This window comes from Idiotropiscis lumnitzeri, chromosome 19 (genome assembly GCF_059441095.1).
Source record: "Idiotropiscis lumnitzeri isolate Australia: NSW breed Sydney's pygmy pipehorse chromosome 19, RoL_Ilum_1.0, whole genome shotgun sequence".
Lineage (NCBI taxonomy): Eukaryota > Metazoa > Chordata > Actinopteri > Syngnathiformes > Syngnathidae > Idiotropiscis > Idiotropiscis lumnitzeri.
Genome location: NC_142409.1, coordinates 10,911,052 through 10,936,831, shown reverse-complemented (window position 1 = coordinate 10,936,831; position 25,780 = coordinate 10,911,052). Strand labels below are relative to the sequence as shown.

At 43.2% G+C, this 25,780-nt stretch overlaps 1 protein-coding gene across 8 annotated transcripts in view; it reads left to right on the top strand.

Annotated features, from left to right (window-relative positions):
* Window positions 1-1,377: 1,377 nt before the first annotated feature.
* eya1 (EYA transcriptional coactivator and phosphatase 1) overlaps window positions 1,378-25,780 on the top strand; it is a 36,173-nt gene continuing 11,770 nt past the window's right edge. For 2 of the 8 annotated variants that reach the window (XM_088282515.1, XM_088282512.1), the window contains exons 1-13: window positions 1,378-1,680; window positions 7,193-7,246; window positions 8,950-9,080; window positions 9,324-9,389; window positions 10,392-10,469; window positions 11,404-11,470; window positions 11,743-11,888; window positions 13,076-13,198; window positions 18,656-18,738; window positions 19,114-19,300; window positions 19,737-19,879; window positions 20,676-20,759; window positions 24,967-25,056. In XM_088282515.1, coding sequence (XP_088138641.1) covers window positions 8,954-9,080; window positions 9,324-9,389; window positions 10,392-10,469; window positions 11,404-11,470; window positions 11,743-11,888; window positions 13,076-13,198; window positions 18,656-18,738; window positions 19,114-19,300; window positions 19,737-19,879; window positions 20,676-20,759; window positions 24,967-25,056 — 1,194 coding nt within the window. In that variant the 5' untranslated portion in view covers window positions 1,378-1,680; window positions 7,193-7,246; window positions 8,950-8,953. Of the gene's footprint in view, window positions 1,681-7,192; window positions 7,247-8,949; window positions 9,081-9,323; window positions 9,390-10,391; window positions 10,470-11,403; window positions 11,471-11,742; window positions 11,889-13,060; window positions 13,199-18,655; window positions 18,739-19,113; window positions 19,301-19,736; window positions 19,880-20,675; window positions 20,760-24,966; window positions 25,057-25,780 lie in introns of all 8 variants that reach the window. The other 6 variants (XM_088282514.1, XM_088282510.1, XM_088282516.1 and 3 more) reach the window with 4 other exon arrangements.

Genomic DNA, 25,780 nt, shown 5'->3' with positions numbered 1-25,780 from the left:
TGTCGCCACCTCTTTAGCGTAATGAATGTTTGATTCCAGCTTTCTTCAGGGGACGTTTTTTTTTTAGCTGGGTTGCGGGAATTGAGGTTGCTGTATTCACGGATTTCTTCAACAGATGACATACTTTTATGGAATTCATAATGGGATAAGAAAAGGGGAGTTATCGGAGAAACAGCTTGAGCAAATCACCCATTCGGGGCCGATCAGTAGCAGCTTAGCAGTTGAAACAATAACCCGGAGTGGACAGAAGGCGCGCAGACGCAGCGCAGAGGTGTTGACGGAAGACTTCCACTAGGCCTGAGACGGACCAAGCCGATCCGCTGTTAAAACGCCAGCTCGCCCTGCCCCTTAAAGCTAATGACCTAAAACCCTTGTTTACCCTCCCGGGTCCTTCTGCCAAGGAGAGGAATCCAATGGTGGCCTACGACATACGGGGGAAGACGACAAAGAAAATGGGGTTTGTGTGTGTTGGGAGGGGCGGAGGGAGGACCCTCGGGGTCTTAGCCTGCGCTGATACAATCTGGAGAAGAGCCTCATGCTTAAAAGACGCGAGTGTCAGGTGTTCCCGGTATATCACGGCAGAGTAACACATCATACGATATTTTTTTTATGTTACAGATAGTATCACGATACACAGCAAGACTCGAGAACCTGTGTAGCAATGGTTGGAAAACTTTTTTTTTTTTTAATTCAAGATTTAGGGAGAAAGGGTTTAGATTTTGGGGGATGTGGAACATTTTGGCTAAATAAATAAATACATTTTGGGCATGTGTCATTAAGCAATTTGGGAAAATTTGTTTTTGACTTTGGGGGGGGGGGGGGTGTCTTCAAAAAGTTATCAGGTGTTCAAAGGGCGGCTTATGACTTCAAACCTTTGGTACATCTTTACCGGTATTTTGAGGGTGTGCGCGTGACAGATGAGGTGCGTCTATTTTATCGAAAAGTCGACGGGCTTAAAAAGTTTGGCCAAGACTCCCAGGCTTTGTTTTGACTTCCCTTTTAAAGGTTTCATTGGAGAAGGGGTGCGCCTACTCTGTTTGGAGGTCAAAAGGGGTGCGCGGCTTTAAAATAATTTGGGAGACTGCCAGGCTTTGTTTTGACTGATTTTTTTTCAAAAACATTTTGTTGGGTGTCTGCACTAGAAATGGGCTATGACATTCGTGACAAGAGGTTGAGGGGGTGGGGTGGTGCGCAGCTGAAAGAGTTTGCTAAAAACTGACATTGAGAGGGTTTTTTTTTACCAAAGTCTTCCTGTTAGAGCAACTTCCCTGCTTTTTTTTTTTCGCCACAACCTCTCCCTCCCTTCCCAGTCCACCCCCCCCCTCTCTCTCTCTCTCTCTCTTTTTTTTCCTCCTCCTCCTCCACTTCCTCAGCGACACACACTACTAGTAAGCGCCTGCAGCGGTAATCGGACAACTCTCTCCGTTCTCTCTGGACCGGACTGGCCCTGGTGAGGTACCGCGCTGGCTGGCGGCGGTGTGGTGGGGGTGCGCTCCATGGCTTCCCAGGCTTAAAATGAAAAAGAAAAAAGGCATCTTGTAAAGTTTCATCTGCGTCCGCCAATCATGCTGGAGTTTCCGGGAGGAGAACTTTTTTAGAACATTGTTGGATCTTCTTTCTACAGATATTTTTTTTTTGTAAAGAAGGGATAAAAGACACACAGATTCAAGCTTAATTGTTGTGAGTATGATATTTTGTTTGTTACTGCGTGCAATTGCTGCTGCTTGTTTATAATGTGTGTGTGCGTGTGTGTGCGTGAGTGTGTGTGTTTGCAAAAAAAAAAGTTTTATTCGTAAATGTGCATTTTCACAAAATATAGTGTAAAATTAATATTGATTGAATGCATGATTAATTAAGGGTGCCAATGATCCGATGGTCACATAATTACAAAAATGTGCAAGTCAGATTTTAAATGGTGTTAGTGTAATAATATTCTCAAAATGTTTTCTGTAACTTAAGTAATTATCACGTTAAAAGAGTGTGGGCACATTTGAATCTAAAACTTTGAATATGAGGTAACTAATCTAATAATCGTTGCAGCCAATTCAAATAGTTGTGTCAATTGCAAAACAGAAAAATGTTTCACTATTTAGCTCAAAAACTCTTTGGTTGTGTAATTCTTAGAAATAAATGATGATATTAATAATTATAATAATAGAAAAAAATGTCGCCTTGAACGGTTCATTTCGAAATGGGTCAAATTGTTATATCTGTATAAAATAGTTTTTACTTGTATAATATAATATCCGTAGTTAACGTGAAAAAATGAAAGCAGTGCATTTGTAATTGGACCTACACATGACATTTTGTTTGGATTTTTTTTTTCTTTTGTTCCTGAAACTTTTGAATAATTAAACACACCCTGGGTCAAATTGACCCGGCAACATGACTGCTGTTCAATGCAGCAGGAGGGTTAAATAGCAAAAAAAAAAAAGAATTGCTCCCAAGTGGAAGCGCTTGACATTTTATGCCATCTGCTTCGGCCGTGGAATGCAGCGAGGAGACCCCGAGACGGAGGGCCGCGATTCAGCGTCCTCATAAAAACGACACACACACGCGCACACGCAGTCATCACACACTGCTGTAATTGAAGGGCTAAAGGGGAAACTCCTCTCCCGTTTTTTTCATCCTCATTTGCTGTCTCCAAGGTGTGAGATGAAAGAAGAGGAAGAAATGGTGGGCAACCAGTGGCTGGTGGGCCACAGACGCAGCTTTAAACGCAGTACAACACCCCGAAATTGTCGACTTAGCGTGGCTCTCGGAGCGCACCCTCTGTGTTAAACAAACACGACAAGCTGCTTCCATTCACGGGCACAATAACCTTATTTATCCAATTAGTGCTTATTTGCTCGCGTGGCTGTATGTGCACAAGCGGGAGCGGCCGGCATTGTGGATGCAGAGAACGGTGGTGGGCGGGAAGGGTGGGGGTGCTGCGGGGGGGGGGGTTGGTAAGTAGTAAGTGGGATGATTTAGCAGCGCAGGGGTTGTTTACTAAATAGCGCCAGGCGTTGTTTTGGGTCACACGTTGTTGTTTAGGTCAGGAAATGAGATTGAAAGGACGGCAAAAAGCACTCGGAAAAAACAGTTTGTGGACGCGACTGAAGTGTTTGCGGAATAGATGCGGAACGGCCCACCCACCCACCTCAAGGCCATTTAGAAGCCAGAATAATATTCATAAGATGGAAAACAAAGCACAGCTAATAATGTGTGTGTGTGTGTGTTTTTGAACAGTATAAAACCAATTCCCGGATAAATTATAATTTTAACCCTCTTGATACAATTGTTACAATAATAATGTCCCCGGGTCAATTTGACCCGCGGCTTGTGTCATTTCCTAAAAGTATCAACAAGTGAAAAGACCAAAATCCTAATGGACACATATTGCGAATTTAATATGACATTAAATATATATTTAAATCTCATTCTCAACTGCACGACGTCAATTCAACTTGTTGATTACAATTTACTTTAAAATGTCGCAATTGGACGTGCAACATACAAAAACATAGAAAGGTTTTACACACCTTTACATAAATCTGACTTAAGAACTTAAATATTTTTGTGTAACATTAAACCGAGCAATTTTTGATCAATAATCATATTTAAATTGTGATTTCAAGCCGTAACTATCGTTCTCGAGGCCTTCCTGGAAGAGATTTACGATGAAATTTTATTCGCAAAAACGCTGATAATTACACTTTTAAAAATGAAGCCCGCTTTAAACAGCCGTCTCTGTTTTGTTTGCTCGGGCTGATGGAAATGCAAATGAGGAGCTATTTCCATTTAAATATGCACAGTTAGTTTATTTAATGAGGCTCACGCCGCTCAAGCATTTTGCAAAATTTGCATTTGCGGCCCGTCATCCCAAGCGAAGCGTCGCATCCCCAAAAAAAAAAAAAAAAAAAAACTGCACCCCGGCACCCACTCGCAACATCTGTGTCCAATTGTCGTGCGCGTTCACATTCTTTTGCTTGCCCGGCGGATTTATTTTCCCTGGGCCACCATGTGGACTCAGCTGACCAGCTTAAGTGAGGATTAGTCGCTTTAAGGTTCCATTTTTTTTTTTTTGATTAAAGAAGTGCTAATCAAAACATGATCATAAATGGCCTAATGATATTAAGTATCACAAAGTTTTTTTTTTAAGTGCCATCACATATGCCATTATAATTTTACAAGCAGAGTAATGATAATATTGAACTGTGAGGACTGATTTTTTTTAAAAGAAAATGTCACCTTAGAATGCAAACATCCGTCATGCCGTAAACATCAACTGCTGTTTTGAGGTGAATGCATAAATGTTGCTGATTTTAACTCGGGCCGGGAAGGACTGATTTCTTGTATTCAAGAGAAAAGGCTTTAAAAATCAAATTAAGCTGCTCTTCAATCAGAAAGCGTACGCCAACGGTGGAGTTCATTTATAAAAAAAAAATAATAATTTTTAAAATGTAATTTTGTTGATCACACTGAACGAATGTTTACACTTTTTCTTTAAGCAGAGATGCAAGCAAACTTTTATAGATTTTTTTTTGCACTGATTCTGAATATGTTTTTTTTCCTACAGCACATCAAGTTTTCATAATAATAATATGTGTTGCAATAATGTAATATATTTAGTAATGTTTATGAATTAGACGTTAGGTTCAGCATAAACACGACTGGTCTAAGTTACAAGATTTTTTTTTTTTGTTGGTCTCGAAAACGAATACTAAATTGGAAGGACCGAAAATCATTCCTGACTCTGTAAACATCACAAACTTTGTTCACCTACTTAATAACCAGTTTCATCAGATTCCAAGCATCTGTATTATATTTTAATACAGAACTGGGAGGATGGAGGCAAATAGTGCACGTACATTTTGAAGCACGCCAACAAACGAGTGGAACCCTCAGCACTCAAAGTGTCAGCTTGTGTTTACCTGGAAAACAAACGGCGAGCAAGCGTGACGGGAGCGCTTCTTCTTCTCCCCGTCGTCACGGTGATGCTTCTCCGCCCGCTTTGTTGCAGCTCGCTTCAAAGACGCGCCGGCGGTTTGGGTCCGTGTACATGAAAGCTGCTTTTTCTTTGACTTCAACAACAAGGATTTCCAAGGAGGCCTTTGAAGTCGCTCTTCTTCTTCACGCTTTCTCCTCACCTGGATGCTTTCACCTGCAACGGTGGAGACACTTGAACACAACTCAAGACATTTTTCCGAGCTCAGGTGCTGAAGCAAATGTGTTTTCCTGCTTTTGCTTTTGAATTTTGCATCACTGAAAAGTATTCTGTCGCATGGGGGAAATATGCTTTTACCGTTTCATAATAGGTACTGGAGGGCAACCTATGGCGTGTAGGCCACGAGTGAGTGAGTCACAAGAGCATTTGATATGGCCTGGAAATATAAAAAATAAATAAATAAAAGAAAACGGTACTCAATGGGAAGACATTTTGAAGAGTGGTGGAAAAGAAATCACAGAGTTGAGATGGCACTGCATCGCTAAATACAAGTAAAAACTATTTCATTTCAAAACTGGGAGCAGTGCAGCAAAAAAAAAAAAAATAATAAAATCATTTCCAGACGTATGCTCTTGACCCTGTTTTGGACCCGGAATCCCCACGGGTGGCCTTGAGTCAGCTCTAATATACTGTAGTGTTATGGCCGCGTCGGTGTACGGCCCTTGGGCGCTCTTGATGTCCGACTGAGCTCTGAAATGTAACTGTCAGCTAAAGGAGAATAATAGAGGCGTCGGCGGTGTCATCGGAAACATATGTGGCTCCGTATGCTTGCATATGCGCATTGTTTGGAGATGGGCCTCCAAAAGTGCCCTGGGGGTGAGCGGGGGTGTGTGTGTGTGGGTGTGTGTGTGTGTGTGTGTGTGTGTGTGAGCGTCCCAATGAATTGGAGGCCTCTCAAGAAGACACGTACAGAGGGCTCGGCCCAGTCGACGACGAGCTTCGACCTGCTACTAGTGTGACTAAACACGTTGCAGATTCGCTTCTGAGTCAGTAATCGTCGCTTCCATGGCGGCGATTAAGATACACTTCAAGTATCGTTCTCAAACAGCGGTGATGAGCAGTAATCAACAGACGATTGCAAAGCTAACCTAAGATTGACATTGTGAAAGACAGAAATGAAGTGCTCGGGTGAGCAAGTGTATTTTTCACAAAAGTCTGGCTGCAACTGCATTAAATTTATCCGACTGAGCGGCAATTTAATAAGTGACTGCAGAGAAATTATATAAATGAATGCTACACACGTACGTAAACACGAGCAGGAATGAGGTTGCGTTATGGCGTACGTTACCTGGGAGGAGTGGCCTAGAAGATTAAAAGTACATTCATTTTCTTTTCTTTTTTTAATTAATTTATTTATTAATTTTATTTAATTTTTTTTCATTTATTTAACCGCAAACCTTACAATCCATTCAGAAAGACAAAGCATAAATGTACATTTGTGTTTGTCCCACTGAAAATGTTTCTGGACAAGAAAATACAGAAAAAAGGGGGGGGGGGAAACAACAAATTATTAATTTATTACATTTACGTTTTTTTGTTTTTTTTTTTGCGAACCTGCAAAAAATTGCTCCTCAAAATTGGAACATTGCTCGTCAAATGATGCCACTGAAAACTGTATTGCGGTGCAAAACGTTTTTTCCCCTTTATGCCACTTTGCTCGCACAGAATGCGCTTTGAAGTTGTATATTTGTGTGCAACGCTGCTGCCCCCCCAGGCCGGGGCAGGCCCGCTTGGGGAGGGTTGGGGGGGTCTGAGCAACCCTGACGCTCATTAGGAGCTGTCAGTCGAGGCCCGAGCGGGGGTTGCTGATGAATTTCAGATAGTGTCAATTGCACATGAAAGATGTGCTGAGGATGCCCGGGTTGTCACGCTCGACTGGTCCCCCGCTCAACACGTCCCATCTTCCCATCCCGAAAAACCTGTGATCCTTCACTTCTTCAACACCCCCACACCCCTTCTTCCTGCTTACCTTGGCTAAGTCGCTTTGCATGTTGATTGGCAGGGGGGGGGGGCTCGGTGGGAGGGGAAGGCTAATCCGGTTTGCAGCTGTCTTAAGGGCCAATGATGAATCGCCTCTCCGGGAGGAAACGGCAGCGGAGAGAAGGGCTTCTTCTTCTTCTCTCTCGCCGCTTCAATAATGTTTTCTCACAGACGAGGCTTTTTTTGTCTCACGCTAACAAGGAGCGACTTTGTTTCTTCCAGGTGGAGGAGGCCGGAGGAGGAGTAGCAGGGCGCGGAGGACTCAAAGGCATCTCGGTGGGAACCAATTTGAATTGCATTTTAGGGATCGACAAAGTTTGATTGGTTGATTGATTAATTGATTGAGCTAGGACTGCAATACGGAAGATAAATTCTTCCCGGCTTGTTCTTCATTGAGTATTAACGATGCTTGGATATTGTCACGTATCGTTTCTGATACTGTTGTGATACAGTATTGGTATCGATCAATTTGATGGCGGTCAGAAGTACAACATAACGATTTTGACCTTTACTCTCGTAGATGCCACAAGATGCGCCAAAGCCTTGTCTAAATCCAAAAATGTAAAGACGGAACGCTAGCGTATTTAAAGCCATATACAGGGCAGCGAATTGCATTAGTTACTGTAAAGTACTGGAACACAATTGGTGGGGCAACATCTGCAGACAGAAATAGAAATAGAAAGTGCATTGGGACTTTTTTTATTCATATTGTAACAGCAAGTTAAAACGACTTGTATGCTAGTAGGCTAACAATGTGCGTCCGGTCATTGTCCTTGCTCATAGTATCTTTCTAATAATTCACATTTTCTCCAATTATCTCAAACACACCATTGCGCCGCTTAACTCCCCCATTGTCTCACGCCCGTCCCGATGCTTTTGGGCCAGCCAAACATTCTGAACATTGTTTGCTTTGCTTCTGCGTAAACACGGCAATAATTATGGCGCTTGCCAGAGCAAACACATCGGCCTCCTCGCCTGCCAGTCATCAGCGAGGCAAGCAACACACGCAGCCTCTTGTAATCAAGTCGGAGCGCATCAAACCGGCCAACATCTGGCTCGGGGGAAGAGACGCGGCGCACTGACAGCGAACACCGAAAGTGCAGCTTGACGTGACCAGAGAAATGACAAATGACTTTGTTTGTCACTGCGCCTTTCACAGCTGACAATTGCTTACAGAGCTGTCAGTTTATTTGATGGAGCCTGTTTGAAATCCTCTGTGATGTTTTTTTTTTTTTTTTACCGTCATCTTCTGCATCATTTACTCAGCACGCCCCCCTTCGACATCCTAAGAGAGGCTATGGTGCTCCCTCGTCCAAACCGACACATGAATTAAAAAAAATAAATAAAAGACTACGATGCACCCGCACACCTCCATAAAAAGTCACAAAGCATCATCATCTAAATATTTAACGAAAAAAATAGAATAGCTACCAGATGATCCTGGTGCACGATTATAGCGAAACACAAAACGTGGCAGCAGAATTTATTACAATTTATTAAAAGTAGCGACCGCAAACAACACTATGGCGCACCGCCTCTCCACCGCACACCTCATAAACACGTCATAGACGTCATAAAAAATGTCTGAACAAGACATCAGGATCAAAACATGACAAAATATTTTGTGTAGAAGTAGAGAAGAAATCACACATTGAAAGTGCGTCATTAATTAATTAATTCCAGACCACCGGTGCGCCCCCTGGAGGTGGTGCGGCACCACAGCAATTTGAGTCATAAAGAGCATAGCTCATTGGTGAACTAGGTTAGGAGTCTGAAAGAAAATCGTATTTCAATTGAATTATTTGATCTTGTACCTTTATTTGTTTGATTTGATGAGTTCTGGCGGCTGCTTCTCTGCATAATAAAAACACAAAGATAGTGAGAAGCAACCCAAGAAGTAATGTGGTTGTTTTAAAAACACACTCGGTGGTTCTCTTTGTCTGATGTTTAGCTTGACGTCCTTTTTTCCCCCCAATCAGGTCTATGGAAATGCAGGATCTCGCCAGCCCTCACAGCCGAGTTAGTGGATGCAGCGAATCACCGAGCGGCGCCGGCCTGGACAACTCCCACATCCATAACAACAATTCCATGACACCCAATGGCACGGAAGGTAAGTTGGCACTCCCTTTTGCGCTGTTGATGTTTCCCGGCGATTATTAAGCAGCGTATTTAAGCCACCGCGTTACGATTGAGTTCCCTCAAGCATGGATGGACACAAGTGCAGTTTTGCATGCGGTTTTCCCACAGCGCATAGTTGTTGACTCAGGTGATAAAAAGACCGGACTCACGTCACGTGTCCTCTTTTTTTTTTTTTTTTTTCTTTTTTTGTTTTGCTGCTTTCTTTCCCTCATAGGTGACAGCATCACAATGCTCACCACCGCCGACTGGTTGTTAGGTTGTAACTCGCAGTCCGCCTCAGGTTTGTCGACTTTGTTGGCAATGAAAGGACAATACTTGCAAGGAGACATCCCAAATTCCCGTAGCGTGACTTCAACTATTGTCCTTTTCATTCAGGCCCTCTGTGGTGTTTCAATGTGTCATGCCAGCATGCTTTGCAGTGAACCGTTTGCTCACGCTTCTCCACCCTCCAAACATGTTATGTTTTTGGGACTGTGTGCTAGTTTATGCATGCACACCGGCATTATTTTCATCCTCTTCAAGCACATCGCCATCCCTCCCCTCCACTCCTCCCCAGCCCCCCTTCACCCTCCCGCCCGCGTGTTCTCGCAAAGTATCGCAACTTGTCAGCATGTTTCCGAGCTGAACAAGCAGATCGGGAAAAACATGTACGACATGACAGCCGATGGCTTCTTCCATTTCCGCGGAGCATGACCGCCTTGCCCACATTGCCAATTTGTTTTGCCCTCCCCCAAAAAGAGAGGGAGGGGGGGGGGGGATTGGGGGAATGATTTCGAAGATTCCTGAGCTGTCAGGTAGCTGTGAAATTGTTCTTTACGCATCTATCAGTGAGCTCGGTAATGGAGCCAAGGTCAAAAACCGGTCGCTACGCATAAAGATGAATTTATACACCAGCGCCTTTTCCTGACAGTTCAGTTATACTTGGTTGTCATCGCTAAAACAAATCCTACCGCACGTCACATGAATCATTCGCCAGCGTTTTAAAGCGTTGATTTAGAGTTGCTTTCGCCTGCTTGTATGAGATTTTAACACAGACGCAGACTCTCAAAGGCAGGATTTACAACACAGGTCTTTCGGTCAATTGGGCAGATTAAAAGAAGACTACTGTCAACCTCTCCCCCTCATCCCCCCCCCAAAAAAGTTATGCAAGTTAAAATGAGACCACTTAAAAGATATGTAGGTTAAAACGAATGGCCTAAAGTTGCACCAATTAACATTAGACAACTAAAACAAAAACAAATTGTGGTTTAATCGTGTTTTTTTGTTTTTTTCTCCTTGGCAGTTAAAAGCGAGCCAATGAGCAGCAGCGACATAGCCGCCTCAGTAGCAGACACCTCGCTGGACAGCTTCTCCGGATCAGGTGAGGACCAACTTTTGCGTGTGCGTGTGCACGCGCGTGTGGGGTGTGTGCGTGTGTGTGTGTGTGTGTGAGAGCGAGTACGTTTATCTGTGCAGAAGCGATGAGTGAGTGATAAGCGTCTTTGTGTTTTTTGAGAACATGAGCGTTTGTCAAGCAAGGGCCAGAGAAGGAGGCAGTTCCGAGGCCCTCTTAGAATTAGTATTATATTATTATTTAGTTGTTTTTTTTTTTTATTATCCACGTTTTCATAATAATTTTTTTCACAGTCACATATTTGTTTGCCTTGCTCTTGTAATCTGATTGACGGAGAGGACCTTGAAAATAATCTTATATTAAAATTGCAATCGCAATATTGAGGTAAAAACAGCGCTTTAAAGCAAGACAATTACATACAATTAAAAAAAAGGTAATCACTGTCAATCCTTCATTTTTTTTTTTATTTAATGACCCCAAAACTGATTTTACAATTTAAGTGTAATTTTAGTGTAAGAGGCTTTTTCATTGTAATGCTAATGAGAACATTTATTTTCAAGGGAAATAAAACAACTACGACCAAAAGAGATGATGAATCTCCTTCAAAAAACATTTTTGGTGGGCTAAATTAACAGCCCTGTGGGACTATGTCGTCGTGTCTTGTGGTTGCGGTTTTTCTGGCTGGCCTATTTCAACTGTGTGTTTATACCAGCAGTTGCCATGACAATAAATGAGTCAGCACAAAAAAAAAAAAAAAACGATCCTGCCTATCTGATTATTTTTGCGCCATTATTATGATCCGTCTCTTCACCCTTAAAGAAGGTCAACGAAATAAACAGAGTAAAGCGGGCGTAATTACCGTTTCTTCGGAATCTCGAGGTTCTGTTGGCAAAAACTAATATTTACCTTGCTTCTGAGTGTTTAAACATGCTCTTTTCTCTCTCTTAACTCTCCTCCTCAGCTATTGGAAGCAGTGGCTTCAGCCCAAGACAAACGCACCAGTTCTCCCCGCAGATTTACCCTTCCAAGTAAGGCTCCATTTTACTTGTTCCTCCAAAAAAAAAAGAAAAAAACTAAAATAAAAATAAGCAGCGTCCGACTTCATTTGGAGCTTTAATTAGATCCTCCTGTCGGTTTCGAGCGGCTCTGTTTGCCTGGGTGTCTGCCGCTTGTGTCGTAATTTCTCGTCGTCGTTGGCGATACGATCACATTTTCATGTGGCGAGTTGAGTTTTTCTGCGAGGGCGGACCGCATTTCCCCCCCCCCTCACTTTTTTGTTGTTCTTTCATCGCTCAAACAGCAGGACGTATCCGCATATTCTTCCGACCCCTTCGTCCCAAAATATGGCCGCGTACGGACAGACGCAGTACACCACAGGAATGCAGCAGGCCGCAGCTTACGCCAGCTACCCCCAGCCCGGCCAGCCCTACGCCATCCCGGCCTACGGTAAGAAGCGCCATCGTAACTTTGTCTATTTTTGAAACAATTTGGACGATCGGCTTTCCGTTGTGAAGGTCACGGCATTTCATGAGATTTGCATTTCTCCTCATTTCCACTGGTATAGCAACAATTTTGCTGAGTTGTTGTTTGTTGCCTGCATGTTCTCTGGAGGTGATTTTGCTGATCATGTTTAGCAAAAAGCAAAAAAGATGACAGTTGCAACTTTGGGTCGTAAAATCCATGGAATGTCTTGCATTACATTTTTCAGAATTCATAATGGGATTTTTTTAAATATTTTTTTAAAGCACAAATATTAAATTGAAGGAATAAATCCTTAGAATTTGCGGAAGCATTGCCCTAAATTTGCAATTCTAGGGTAGTTTAGAAGGTAAAAAATCATTATCCATTCATATTCCGTCAACTCAGTTAATGAAGTTTTTGAAGCTGTGGTGCACCAACTCAGTCAGGATTTCAAAAACAGTGCATAAAAAAACTCGGATAAGGAGAATGAGCAGAAATATTTTGAACTGATTTTATATTATATTGTACATAAAAAACTATTTTGGAGAAATTTTGAGCCCTCTGTTATTAATTCCATTCAGTCAATGAAAGTTCTTTGATTTTTTATCAAAGGAGTCTTTTTCCTGTTTTTTATGCAGCATGATTGAAAAAAAAATATTATTGCAAAATTTCTCAAATTTTGAGCCCATATTTATGTACTTACATGGAGCGAAAAAGCGCTTTTAAATTGACTTCAAGTCGTCTTTAAAATTTGTTTGAAATTTCTAGCATTTCTCTTTTAAGACAACCACCGCTGTAAATCTGTAGATATGTTCTATATCAACAATAAAATCAATTTCAATATCTTTGTAAAATATTGTGGAACGTTACTGAGCGCATACCGCCGGCTCCTAACGTCTTAAAATGAAGGTCTTCAAATTTGATCAAAGTGGTCTTAAATTTTGGTGTCTTAGATTGCAGATAACATTGAGTGTAACATGAAGTAACCAAAAAGTTTGCTGTGCAGAAGTATGAGATCGCGACAAGGAATCAGTAAACAAATCAGCGCCGGGGCCATTGTGATCGGCCCCCGGCCCGCTCTCGGTGTAATTTCAAACCAGTGACTCTCGACTCTTGTAAAGAGCGTCAAACCGATCTGATGTCGCTAACTGATTTAGGGCCATTGTGGGCAGGCATCAAGACGGAAAGCGGCCTGAGCCAATCGCAGTCGCCGGGCCAGACGGGCTTTCTGGGCTACGGCTCGGGCTTCAGCACGCCGCAGACGGGACAGGCGCCGTACAGCTACCAAATGCAGGGTGAGAACGTCTGAATCTTTGGTCGTTTGACTTGTACAGTGGTGCCTTGAGAGAGGAGTCATTGACAATTTTGTTCCAAAAAAGAACTAACAAAACATAAAATTAGAAGAATGACGTTTTTAAAACAGTTCAAATAAATGTTCCGTATTTCAAATAGCCTTTAGTCTGCTAGCTTAATGCTAATGCTAACGTAATGGGGAACGCATATCTAATTATTTATGCTCATGCAGCAACACAAGAAGACATGAAATATAATTGTACTCAAAATCATATTCTGTATCCTCTGCGAGGAGCAGAGACAGGCTACTTCAAAGGATTCACGGTATCTCAGTTAATTTTAATGATGACTTGAAGCACTCAAGGCACCAACGTCCATTTCTGTCTCCTGACAGATTTTGAGACTTGTAAAAATGTCTGTTTTATATTTTCAACTTTGAGTTGGGCCATCTTGGGTTTGTTTTCACTTTGACCAGCCAGTCGTCTTCTCTCAACATCCCAGTTATCGTCTATCATCCAAATGAGGTGACCTGACGCCAGAAATACCGCCCTGCTTTGATTTAAACACCACCAAAAATAAAAAAAAATTTTTTTAAAAATCAACACAAGATGGGGGAAGAAAATGAGCCGACACTTAGGAGGCACCCGAACTCCCCAGCCTTTGTTTTTCTCTCCCTGTGATCATATTTGTATTTGTTTAAGCGGGACTGTGGCGATTTATAGCCTTGAAGCTAATAAAGATGAGCTGTTGCGCGCCCACCATCCCTCCTCTCGCTCCGAAACATTTCTATCGCTTTCCCCCTCGGAGCCACAAAAGTTCCACCTGCGTCGGCTATTTCGCTCGCCGCATTCCGCTCTCTCTTTCTCTCTCGCTCCCTGGTGACAGAATCCTCCGGAATATCCAACAGTAAATAACGCCAGCAGCTCAGCCACAGATGTGGCACGCCGTAGCCGGTTTTTTTTTTCCCCCGTGGCTGCGGATCAAAAAGCAGAGAGGCTGAAAAACGAAGAGGGCGGGAAGGGCGGAGGGAGTGGTTTAAGTCACGATGACAGCATTACGTGCCCATTTGTCTTCTGCGTCTTATGCCATTTGTTCTTTTTACCTCGTCGCGGGAAGTGGATCCCCTGAGTAGCTTGAAGTTGTTTACTGAAAGCAAGTGCGTAGAAGAGGAGGGGTGGAATTAAAAGTTACCAGGGGAAGATTTGTGTAATTGTTTTAAAATAGGATCTGACCCGATCATTGTAATTGGCCTGACGATCAAATCGGCCCATATTAGCCCTTTCGAAATTGACAGTCGTTTTTTTTTTTTTTTTAGCCAATCAGCCAATTTTTGACATTTCTTTCTCTCTGTCGTAATGTTAAATACAAAAAATCTCTTTGGATTTGAGATTGAGACAGATTTTGAGTGTCGGAAATGGCAAGACAAGTTGGGCAGGTTTAGGCCCCTCACACTCTAAAACATTTCACAAGCGAAAGCGATGAATGTTTTCGCTCGCTGCCTCAGGATGTCCACTGACAGATTTCTCTGCATCGTCACATAGCTCTAAGTCTTACACAAACGCTCATGGCTTCCATAAATCCTCAGATTTGCTTCATCACGAAAGATTAAACTGACGAGTGTGATCGAGTTCAGGGACACGATCAGACTAAACCAGAGACATGAGAAAACAATGCTAGTCGAAAAGAGAAGTGCATTTGCAGGATGATTGTTGTGCCGTCTTGCAAGGTTATTCAAAATCGTATTATCCAGGTTTCCAGCAACCCAGACCAAAATTCCACATGTTCCACATGTGATCCCCGCTCCCACCCAAAACACGCATCCCTCCACCAGCTTGTGACCAGCTGTCAAGGCGGCAGACGATTAGATTAATGTTTCTGCGCCTCGCTTTCATGCCCGATGCCACGGAGCTTTGCGTGGCTGCGCAGAATCGTAAAGGGCACAAAAGCGTGCGTGTACGCCAACTCGTGTGGCAATGGTTGGCAGTGCGCCTCGTGGATTGTCGCAGAAACTCTTAGATGTGAGTGCAAAAGCACAGCGAGTTTGCGACGACAACAGTGTTGGGAGTAATGCAGTCGTGAAAAAACACGCCACTAACGCCAGCACTTTTCTGGAGACATGTTGAGTTTTGTGACCTATAAACACCGCTGAAAACAAAAGCTGAAACTCAATTCCTTCGATAGAGCTCATATGACGCAAATGGCTGTGACTGCAGTTAAATCTTTGGACGAACTAGATGAAATTACTACACTCTTAAAATTGCTGGGTCAAAAATAACCTAATTTGGGTCAAAGTTTGGACCGACCCGCTACTTTGAGTTATTTTGTACAACCCAAAACGTTTGGCTGTTTTCACACAAAACAACCCAAATAAAATAATAAATAAATATTTTTTTTTTATTATCATTAAAAGAAATAATAATTAGTAAGGGATTTTTTAATAAAATGTGAATTAATTAATCACTGATTATATAAGGGATTAATTACAAAAAGGACATATTGTGTATTTTTTATAATTAAGAATAAAAATTTAAATTAAAAAAAGGAAATAGGAATGAAATATAAATAGATAAAAATTAACTAACTCAACAAGTATTTTAAAAAAAAATTACATAATGTGTATTTCCCACCAAAAATTGCAATTTAAAAAAATAAAACGAAATAACAGCAACTATTTAAAGCACATGAACTCAATATATACCGCAACGACAACCATGACAACCAAGAAAAGCAACTAGTCATGTAAATGTCACGATTTAGAAGCAACACAGAGTTGAGAAGTTTTGAGCAGATGCTAATTATGTGAATAATTGGATTCCAGCATTCTGGCAAGCTCGCAAAAAAAAAAAAAAGACGAGGCGAGTCCATCTGGACTTGATAGCTTATTCCCAAGCGGGGCATCCAAACTTCTGCTCCAAATATTGTGCGCTGATGATAGACATAGCCCGTGGCGAAGAGACTGATCAAGCAAAGCAAATGGACTTCCAATTGTGGGGCCAGAAGGCAGGCAAGCGAGGGGGGTGGGGGGGTGAGGGGCTGGAGGGAGGGGGTCAGTCCTGATGTCTGCACTTGAGTGACTGAGTGAACTAACTGGAGCAGCACAGAGGGAGGCAGCAAAAACATGCCCCCCCCGGGGAACCGCAAGTAACCCCCTCCCCGATCATAACCAGCACCGCCGCTCTTGAACAACACGCCTCCATTCTCGCCAGGGCCGCCGGGGTCCCCGCCGCTTTTATGTGGCTCCTCGCTCTTCGCCGAGCAAGCCTTCCAACCTCCGCCGCAGCCAGCACTTTTATGACCGCTTCGACGGCGCTTCGGGCAAATTTGTTGTCGCGCTTTTCTCTGATTGTTCTGTCAGACTTTCACTCCGTTTTGAACTCTGGAACCAACAGAGGAAAAAAAAAAAAGAGGCAAATCCCCCCCCCCGCGGCCCTTGAGAAACCAAACAAGGCAGACAGATGTAAAATAACCGGTGGAGGCCGGGGGATGAAAAGAAGGTGAAAAAGCGCCACGGGAGTAAGGATGGAAACTTCACAAATCATGTGTGTGCGGCACGTCGGAGGCGTTTGTTTCTCTTCCGCAAGCCAAACAGAGAAGCGCATTGTGTCCGCTTTTCGCCACATACTTCCTTTCCGCTTGCCTGATCTTTTGAGTGCCTTCTGAAAAGCTGCTTCACGTTTGTCACGGTGTGGGAGGGCCCTGATGCTCACAGCATGAAAGGAACTCCCTCTTGTTTGTCGCCGGGGCGTGGCGGGGTTGCGGCGGGGGGGGCAAAGGTGTAATTATGGACCCATTTAGGGGCAGCGTTATTTATCTCCATCCTACTGACACTCGGTTTTTATGGCAGGATGATGCGTATCGACAATGAATGGACGGAATGACTAATTGTTATTTGGGTTTTCCGCTTGTTGAATGAAAACAAAAGCACAGAAAAATAAATAAATGAACAAAATGAAGATATATTTTGATCTTTGTGTGCTTTCCCAAAACATTTCCTAACTACTCCTTCATACCCTGTCTAAATGCTGGCTTTTGGTTTATTTTCATTTGGAAGTGGGTGTTAATGCAACTTTTCAAACTAAGTTGTCATTTCATCCAACAAGAAGGATATTATTAAAATAAATAATTCAATAAATAAATAAATAAATAAATACATTTAAAAAAAAAACTGAAAATAGAAATGTATTTTTTCATAAAAATTCACATGGACGTGAATGATTTAAAGCAGGATTTATTATTACTATTATTATTATTATCATTATAATTATTATTATTATTATGACATGAAACAACTTTTGTCCCTTTTCAAGATAAATTTGGGCTTAACTGTATATCAAACAATACGAGAATTGTAGCGGCATGTAAATCCTCTTCTAACGTGGACATCAAGTTTATCTTTGCTGGAAGACTTTCAAATAAAGCACTACAACTTTTTTTATTGACGCTAAGATTGACTCTTGAGTTTCCTCTCTCAGAGGGGGATTCAGGGGGGGGGGGGGGGGGCCTGCATGTATTATCCGCCTTAAGTTATGATCACTGAGTATCAAAACCATGTTTCCTGTCCGTCAAAACTCTGCCATCCTAACAACGGCACGATTGTAGCTTTTTTTTTTTTTTTTTTTTTTAATATGCGTACAAATCACACGTCGGCAGCCATTTTATGTGACGTCTTCCTCTCGCCCGCGGCAGATGGAGCGCAGCTGAAGCGCCGAACGACAGCCCCAGCCTAGAGGCGCCCTCCGTTCCTCTAATAAGTCATGCTGTGTATATTATTAAGCCATTAGATGCTATCAGCCCCCCTTTGAATGACTTAATTACCCAGGAGGGATCATCCTTTGAGTGAGTGAGTGAAAAGAGAAACATACATATTCATTCCGGCGGGATGTCAGCCGCGCCGGGCCGCCCCGCGCACTACCCAACCCACCTTCCGTCGGTCTTTCACCCCGCACGTTACCCTTCGGTAGCTCCCGCACAACCGACCTCTTGTGCTACTCGCAGGTTCTCTCCACTAGTTCTCTGCCCATTAACCCCCCCCGAACACCCCCAACTGTCATTCATCAGGCTCGATTCAAGTAGTGATAAAGAGAGGAAGAGGAGTGAGATAAGGTCGCTTTCCTTAAGGGAGCCAAAATTGCGATATCCTACCCCCCACCCCCTCGTCCCATCCCCCTACACGCCCCCCTAAACCAAAGGAAAATAAAATGGGATATTTGTGTCATCTGCAAATAATATAAAGTGGAGTTTTTTTAAATCATGCACACATCATTAATATAAATTAAAAAACGCAGAGGGCTTAACACTGACCCCTGAGGAAGGCCACAAGTCACTGTTTGGATCTCCGAGTCAGCTCCGCTCGCATGTACATATTGCGATCTGATCACCAAGAAATCAAGTCAACGTCTGTTTTTAAATATAATATAATGGTTATGTAACTCAAAGCTACGACATTTTCCTCTTCCTAGGAGGTACTTTCACCACAACGTCAGGATTATACGGTGGAAACAACTCCCTGACAAACTCGACGGGCTTCAACAGCACGCAACAGGTACGACTGTCACACTTTGGGATCCCCGTGCTGCTGATCGATTGGAACGCCAGACTTTCAACCATGTTACATTTCGTCCGTGACACATTTGAACATGAATCACTCTGATTGTCGCACGCCTTGTCAAGTGGATTACCTGCTGGACCGCCTCTCACATATGTCTTGTGGCACAGAGGGAAAGCGCACACACACGCACACAAAAGGGATGCTTGTCCAGATGTGGGAGAGATCTTACATATGTTCGCATTTATGTTTTTTGGAATCTGTGCGGTAAAGTAGCAATAATGATGAAGGGCATATCTCACGTTACTGCGCCAGGAAAGAAAATTCAAAATGTCGCCAATCTTTCTTTTCAAGTACGCATCTCTTTTGCAGGAGTACCCGGGCTATCCTGCCTTCGGCCAGGGTCAGTACGCTCAGTATTACAACAACTCACCCTACACATCGCCCTACATGACGAGCAACAACACCAGCCCCAGCACGCCCTCCACCACTACCACCTACACCCTACAGGAACCGCCACCCGCCATCACCAGCCAGGCCATCACGGACAACCCCGCAGGTGGACGCTAATTTTAAGTTCAATTGGCTTGAAATAATTACTTGTAGCCGGCTTTCACGGAATAGCTGCAGTCGCAATAATAAGAGACCATTGTGACAATGACGGCTGCTTTTAATAAAAAAATGAAATGTTATCGGTTTATTTTGTTTTTACAATTTATTTATTTTTAGTAACATACTGTGACAAAAGGCGACAAACCTCCGGGCAGGTGTGCCTTTTTGTCCACGTAATGTTTCATTCAAGATTAAAGTCCTGCTAACTGGTATTGTATGATAATAGAAGCTCGCCGTTAGCATCAATTTTTACGAACGGACAATGACTTAAATAATGGAGCCAAATGGCAGCATCCTGAGTCATTTGCAGTCTTTCATTAAGACAAATGTCCTTGCAAAAAGAGCCGACTGTCATTTCTTTTCATCATCTGTCTTCCTTCCAGCGGAGTACAGTACCATCCACAGTCCATCAACCCCCATTAAAGATTCAGATTCGGATCGATTGCGCCGGGCCTCGGATGGAAAGTCACGTGGCCGGGGCAGGAGGAACAACAACCCGTCGCCGCCGCCCGACTCCGACCTTGAGGTAAGGCTGAGCTCGCTACCTTGGCGACAGACGTCCTCGAGGGACCTTAATCCACTTAGTGTATGGGCTGACACTTTGCCGAACGCACCATGGGCATTAATTCATTAATAAGAAACGCTTCCTTAACCAGGCATGAATAATTGACGTGCTGTGGAATCATGACTCACGCATATCTTATATTAAGTTCTCGTCTCATTATTTAGCAATCAGGGGGTTGATTAAGGTAAGGTGAATTATACCAGGGGTGGCTAAACTACTCTGTACTTAAGTATCAGTTGTTATCGGACGCAATTGCGAGTTACTTAGCCTGCAGGCTAGCAGGTGTCTAATGCCTCTCGTTGAAGCGTGGAAAGCCAGAAAATAATACAGATTTATTTTTACAGCTCAAATATGTAAGAATGTGTCAGAAAAATAAAGTAAAGTATTTTTTTAAAAATCAAGTTGGCATGATTATTACACCATTTTCTGAAATTTAGAAGACATTTATTTTCCCTTTCCACGCACATTAATATGAGTTTCAAGCAAGCAGCCATGAAGGCGCTGACATCATCGCATGTTAACACATCAAGTTAATTAGTTTGTCCCTATCGATTGCTCTAATGTAAAGGGGTAAGGCATGAAGGGGAGTGGCGGAGACCGCCGCGGTGGCCAACGCGAGCAAATGGACGGCGGTCCCTACGGTGCGCCAGTACACGCTCCCGGCCTATTGACCGGCAGGATCACCTTGCAGCAACGACAGAGCGCGCCATCGATTTTAACTCCTTTCCCCTCTGTTTTTGTGTCCCTCCTCCTCCAGCGAGTATTCATCTGGGACCTGGATGAAACAATCATCGTTTTCCATTCCTTGCTCACGGGCTCCTACGCCAACAGATACGGACGGGTGAGTGACGTTTCGGGGACGAAATAAAAGACGAGTAAAGCGAACATCAGGAGCCATGCCTACCAAATTTCATTTTGCGATTTAAAACTGGCTTCGGGGGCTGAATTGTCCCAAAACAGTCCATCCGGGGCTACCCTTGAAGCCAATATCGTGGATTCAGGTGATTTATCCGGTTCTACCAAAGAGCACCACTAAAAACTCATGATCGGCACTGACAAATAGACGGTGGAAGCACTTCAGCACGTGGTAAGGAGATCTCACTGTGCAGATAATTGCTTCTTTTTTTAATAGCTTCAACGAGGCTTGGCAAGTATTTGCCTGCAGCTGTCGAAGTGGTGCGTGGCCGCCCCGGGGGGGCACGGCTCACGGGGGGCTCGCAACAGTTGCGCACAGGATGTCTCCTGCCACACTTAAGTGTTCTTTTCTCTCGCCCAAATGAGCACACTGTTGCTTTAATTAAGCGCCTCTCAAATCGTTCAAGAATAAAATTCACAGGAATAACTCGAGTAAACTGGAATACAAGCGGACAAGGATACAGTCGATCGGAAGTAATATATTGTTAAAACACACGGTTGTTTTCCTTGTGTATGCTCATAAGATGAAACGTTTACTTTTCCACGCTGGGCTATTTGTTATTCCATTTAAAATTGCCTCTCTAAATTTAAGCTTTCTAAACAAACTGTTTTCGGGTGGGGGAAATAAGGCAGAATCGGATTCTCATGGTTTGCTTTTGCGGTCATCCTTTCTATACGGTTTCCAAAGTTAAAGTAATCATGCACTCGGGTCTTTGCAATGACAATTTGGAGATGCATGTCAGTTGGAGTGGATTTGAATTTTTTCGATTGTGTTCCATTTAAAAAAAGAAAGATAGAAAACATGAAGGCACATGCTTTTAATTTTTGGGTAAAAACTAAGAAAAGTAAATTTAAACGTTTCAGAATCAAAGCAATTTGCATTTGGGGGGTAAAAAGTTGACGGCCAAAACAGTAATTTTTTTATTTTTATGTTTCTCAATTCTCTGCTTTTTATCTTCTTATGATTCTTTATTTGGAAAGAAAAGTCAAAATTTGCAGACACTGTCCATATTTTTTTTTTTTACAAAAAGGAGGTACACTTCTAAGATTTTTAAAAGAAATTCTTGAAAATGATGATTGCTTTATATTTTCTTCATCAATTCCATATGGCCCTCGGAGGACTTACTAACAACAAAAATGGCCTTGATGGGAAAAAGTGCGACGGTGGGAAAAGTCAGCGACGTTGTGAATCCTCCGTGATTCAATGTAAACAATCAGCCGGCGAGGGAGTTAAGAATACAAGCAGGCCACAAGGCACCACCTGCCTCGGGATGTCAGTGCCATCCCCCGCCCACCACCACCAGCCCACCCCTTCACTCTTACTAATAACGCCCCCCGCGCGCGTCCACTTTACATCTCCACCTCCTTTAAGCTCTTGCTCTGGCCTGCCCAATGGTGCTCCAGCTGGCTTTAGCCGTCAAAGCTTTATGGGGGCGAGCTGCCTTGATGCCAATTAAAAGAGCTGATAAGAACAGCACGGTGTTTATGAGAGGGGGGGGGTGTTGCCTGGGGTTGGGGGGTCGACCGACCGTGAGGGAAAGTGTGGATACGCGCCTATTTATAGCGATTACGGGGAAAAGTGTTTTGTAACGTTTTGTTTACGCCACCCAGACAGGGGATGACTTGAGTGACGAGGGTGGGTGGCTTGGTGGGCGGTGCGGGGTGGGTTTTGGGGGTGCACTTTCTTTCCCGAAGTAGTTTATAGATGTGCCTTGCAGATAGGCTGCGAGTGAGCGCACTCTGCGGTTGCCATTTTTAGGGCCCGAGCACCAGGCCCTCTTGGAATCGTTGTTTATTATTATCCTTGCCACAAATGAAGAAACTTTTTTGGGGGGGGCACAAAAATGGCTGAAAACTCACCATTTTTTTGCAGCTGTAGGTAGCTAGATGAAAAGGAGTCCAAAGTCCAAAACACAATCCCCTCACAGGTCAGAAAGGAGGGCACCTGGAAAGAACAGTAGGTCAGCCATTTTAGTTTGAAACTTTCATTTTGGGCAAATCCCAGAGCCAGCAAAAAATGTCTATCATAACTGGAGGCGTAGTCTCACCGACCTACGCCCCAAATTGAGCAGGAAGTCAGCCATTTTGTTTTGACGCAGTCTTTTTGTGCCAGTTCCGGGGGTTGATACTTATTTTGTACTGTAAGGAATTTGCACGAATGAGCCCCAATTGAATGTCCATGAAAAAAGTTGTGCGACGGTCCGTTCCTCACGGCTTGGAGCTTTTCGTCTATTATTGTTTGAATAGCCGGAGTGGCGAGTTCTAAGTGGGACTCTAGCTGCTGTCACATCCGATAGAAGTTCAGATGAAACGGGGCCCTTATGGAGGGAGGCGAGAGTGTTTCCTGCTTTGGAGGCGTACACTGGAGACCCTGTGGAAGTGTGTGTGTGTGTGCGTGTGTGTGTGAGACCGCTGCTGCTTCTTGGCATAAGCCTCGGCTCGTTCTCGAGCCAGCATGCTCGGCTGAGAATAGAGTAAATAAATAGTGCAGGGTCGCGGGGCAGCCCTCTTTCACCCCAAAAACAAAACAGTGCCCCCATCAAATAGCTAGCCACCCGCCCCCCCTCCTCTCCTGCGCCCCCCCTTTATACCAGAACAAAGGCAAGGAGATGCTTAAGATCGCTCAACACTTGAGGAACAATATGTGATTTTGAGGCATGCACAGTCAAAACAACCGGCGGTTAGAAGTGCCGAGAGAAAGTAAAAGATGTAAATGCATTCGGTCGCATAAATCTTCTGTTGTGGCTGCGACTTTGCGGGTTCTCGGGTGAAACGGTTGCTGATGGTAAAAGCAATTTCGCGTCTTATTTCCTTGTCGCTGATACATGTAAATGGGGTAAGAGGGGGACGCAGACATTTGCTCCCTTTTTTTGAGCTTTAACAGTGCTGGAAATTTAAAAAGTTTTTATTTTTTTTATTTAAAAAAATCGCAATCATAGATGTCAGGCTAAAATCGCAAAAATGGAAAAACAGTTGCACTCAAATTTTGGCTTATTTCTTTTGAATCCAATAATTTAAATGAAATGAAACATGTCTCTCCTTATCACCACATTTTTCTAATATTCCCAAAAAGTAAAATTTTGTTGTTTTTTTTTGCTTTGAATCCCAAAACTGAAAAGCACCAACTTTTTCACCCGTTTTTGTTTCATTTATCCGGGAAATAAATCACAGGGATGAGATCTCTAAATTCTTTTATCTGAGAAATGAAAAACAGGCATTGCCAATTTTGTTGTTTTTATCCAAAAATTTAAAATAAGTATCTCCAAATATTTTTTTTCCCTCTCCACATTTCTGTCGCAAACCTATTTCATCATGTTTTGGGGCTTTTTGCTAACACTTCCTGAGAGGCTTGATTTGTTTGAATTGCACGCCGGGCCATCGCCGCTCACTCTAATTACAATTGTCATGGCTGAGAATCCGAGCGGCAAGGTTCAAAGCACAAAGCCTTGTCGAAGTAGAGGGGGATTGCGAGTTGTACTCGTGCGGTTGCGCCGCTGTCGTCTTTGTCGAAAACATAAGTGCTATGGGCTACGACAGCTAATCAGTAGAGAGCTCAGGTGAGTTTTCAGGTGGTTTAACGGCGTAATCCCTGCTTCTGCTCTCTGCTGGGCCTGTTTTCAATCCCAAAGCAGCTGCAGACACAGAGCCAAAAAAAAAATATATATATATACTCATCTTTGCAGTTCAGCCTTTGTGGGAAGAAATCTAAAAATTTGAGAAGGAAGAATCATGTGATTTTTAAATGTATTAATACTTTTTTGTGGGCCTGTTTGTTTGACAATATTTTTGTTGACAAGATAAATTAATTAACTTTATTATTTTTTTTTTTTACAACAAACAAGTGTTCTAAATCGACCACCCCCAACTGGAGACAAGTCGTACTTTTTTTTTTTCCCCAAACAGCATTTATTTCCATCTGCAGGCCGTTCCAAAGACTATTGTGGTGCTTTCTGCACCGTCGTAAACGCGCCAGGCCAAAACTTTCAAGTGGGCCTAATGTCTTTTTTTATGAGAACAGCCTGCTGGGAAATGATTTGAGTGCACCGGCCTACTTTCACCCCAAATAAAAGCAGAAAATGACATACACACGTACACAAAAAAAAAAATCTTGATTTTTCTTTGTTTTCTTTCAGGATCCGCCATCGTCAGTATCATTAGGACTACGGATGGAAGAAATGATCTTCAACTTGGCCGACACGCATTTATTCTTTAACGACTTAGAGGTGCGTCTTTTTTTTTTTTTTGCCTTCTGTATGATGATTTAGTGTTTTCCGAGGGCTATAAAGTGTGACCCAAGTGTCCACAAGAAGCAACTGCTTCATAGCGTGGAAGCCTCCTTCTCAGTTATCAGTCTCATACCGGAGACGCCTTACTTTCTGAGCCCTCGAGGGACGCCATGAATTTTACATGTCAGTCGTACACCACCCCCAACCGTAGCAGCGCAATTTGTCAGGCTTTAGTGTTTCTGCGGCCGTCTCCTTCTGTCTGCATGTCACGCTGTGTGTTTGGTGTCACTGTCCACCTACGCCACATGTTGCTTCCCACATCTCTCCGCACTCCCTGGATTTCACTTCCATGCGCTTCGATGCAAAAGACGAGCCGGGATGCGACTGGTATTGAGATTATCTGTCGTGCTGGGTGGTGAAATTATTTGATGTCTTTGCAAATGCGCCTTCAGACATGTCTTGGACTCGGTCAATGGAAACGGTCTTACAGCTAGCCATGTAGCGAGCGCAAAGCAGCAACTAACATCTGTAAAGTGCCTCCAACATACATTGCTTTTTCTCTGCAGCCTGAGTGGGAGCGCTAATGTGAATTCCACAACATCTCGTCCCTCAGCGGAAAGCTGTGTACTAGAATGTGGATCTGCCAACAGTTTGTAGGCTAACATATAGCATGAAGGCAGTCTGAGTCGATGCTGAGCATTCCGGTAGTATTTCGACGAAA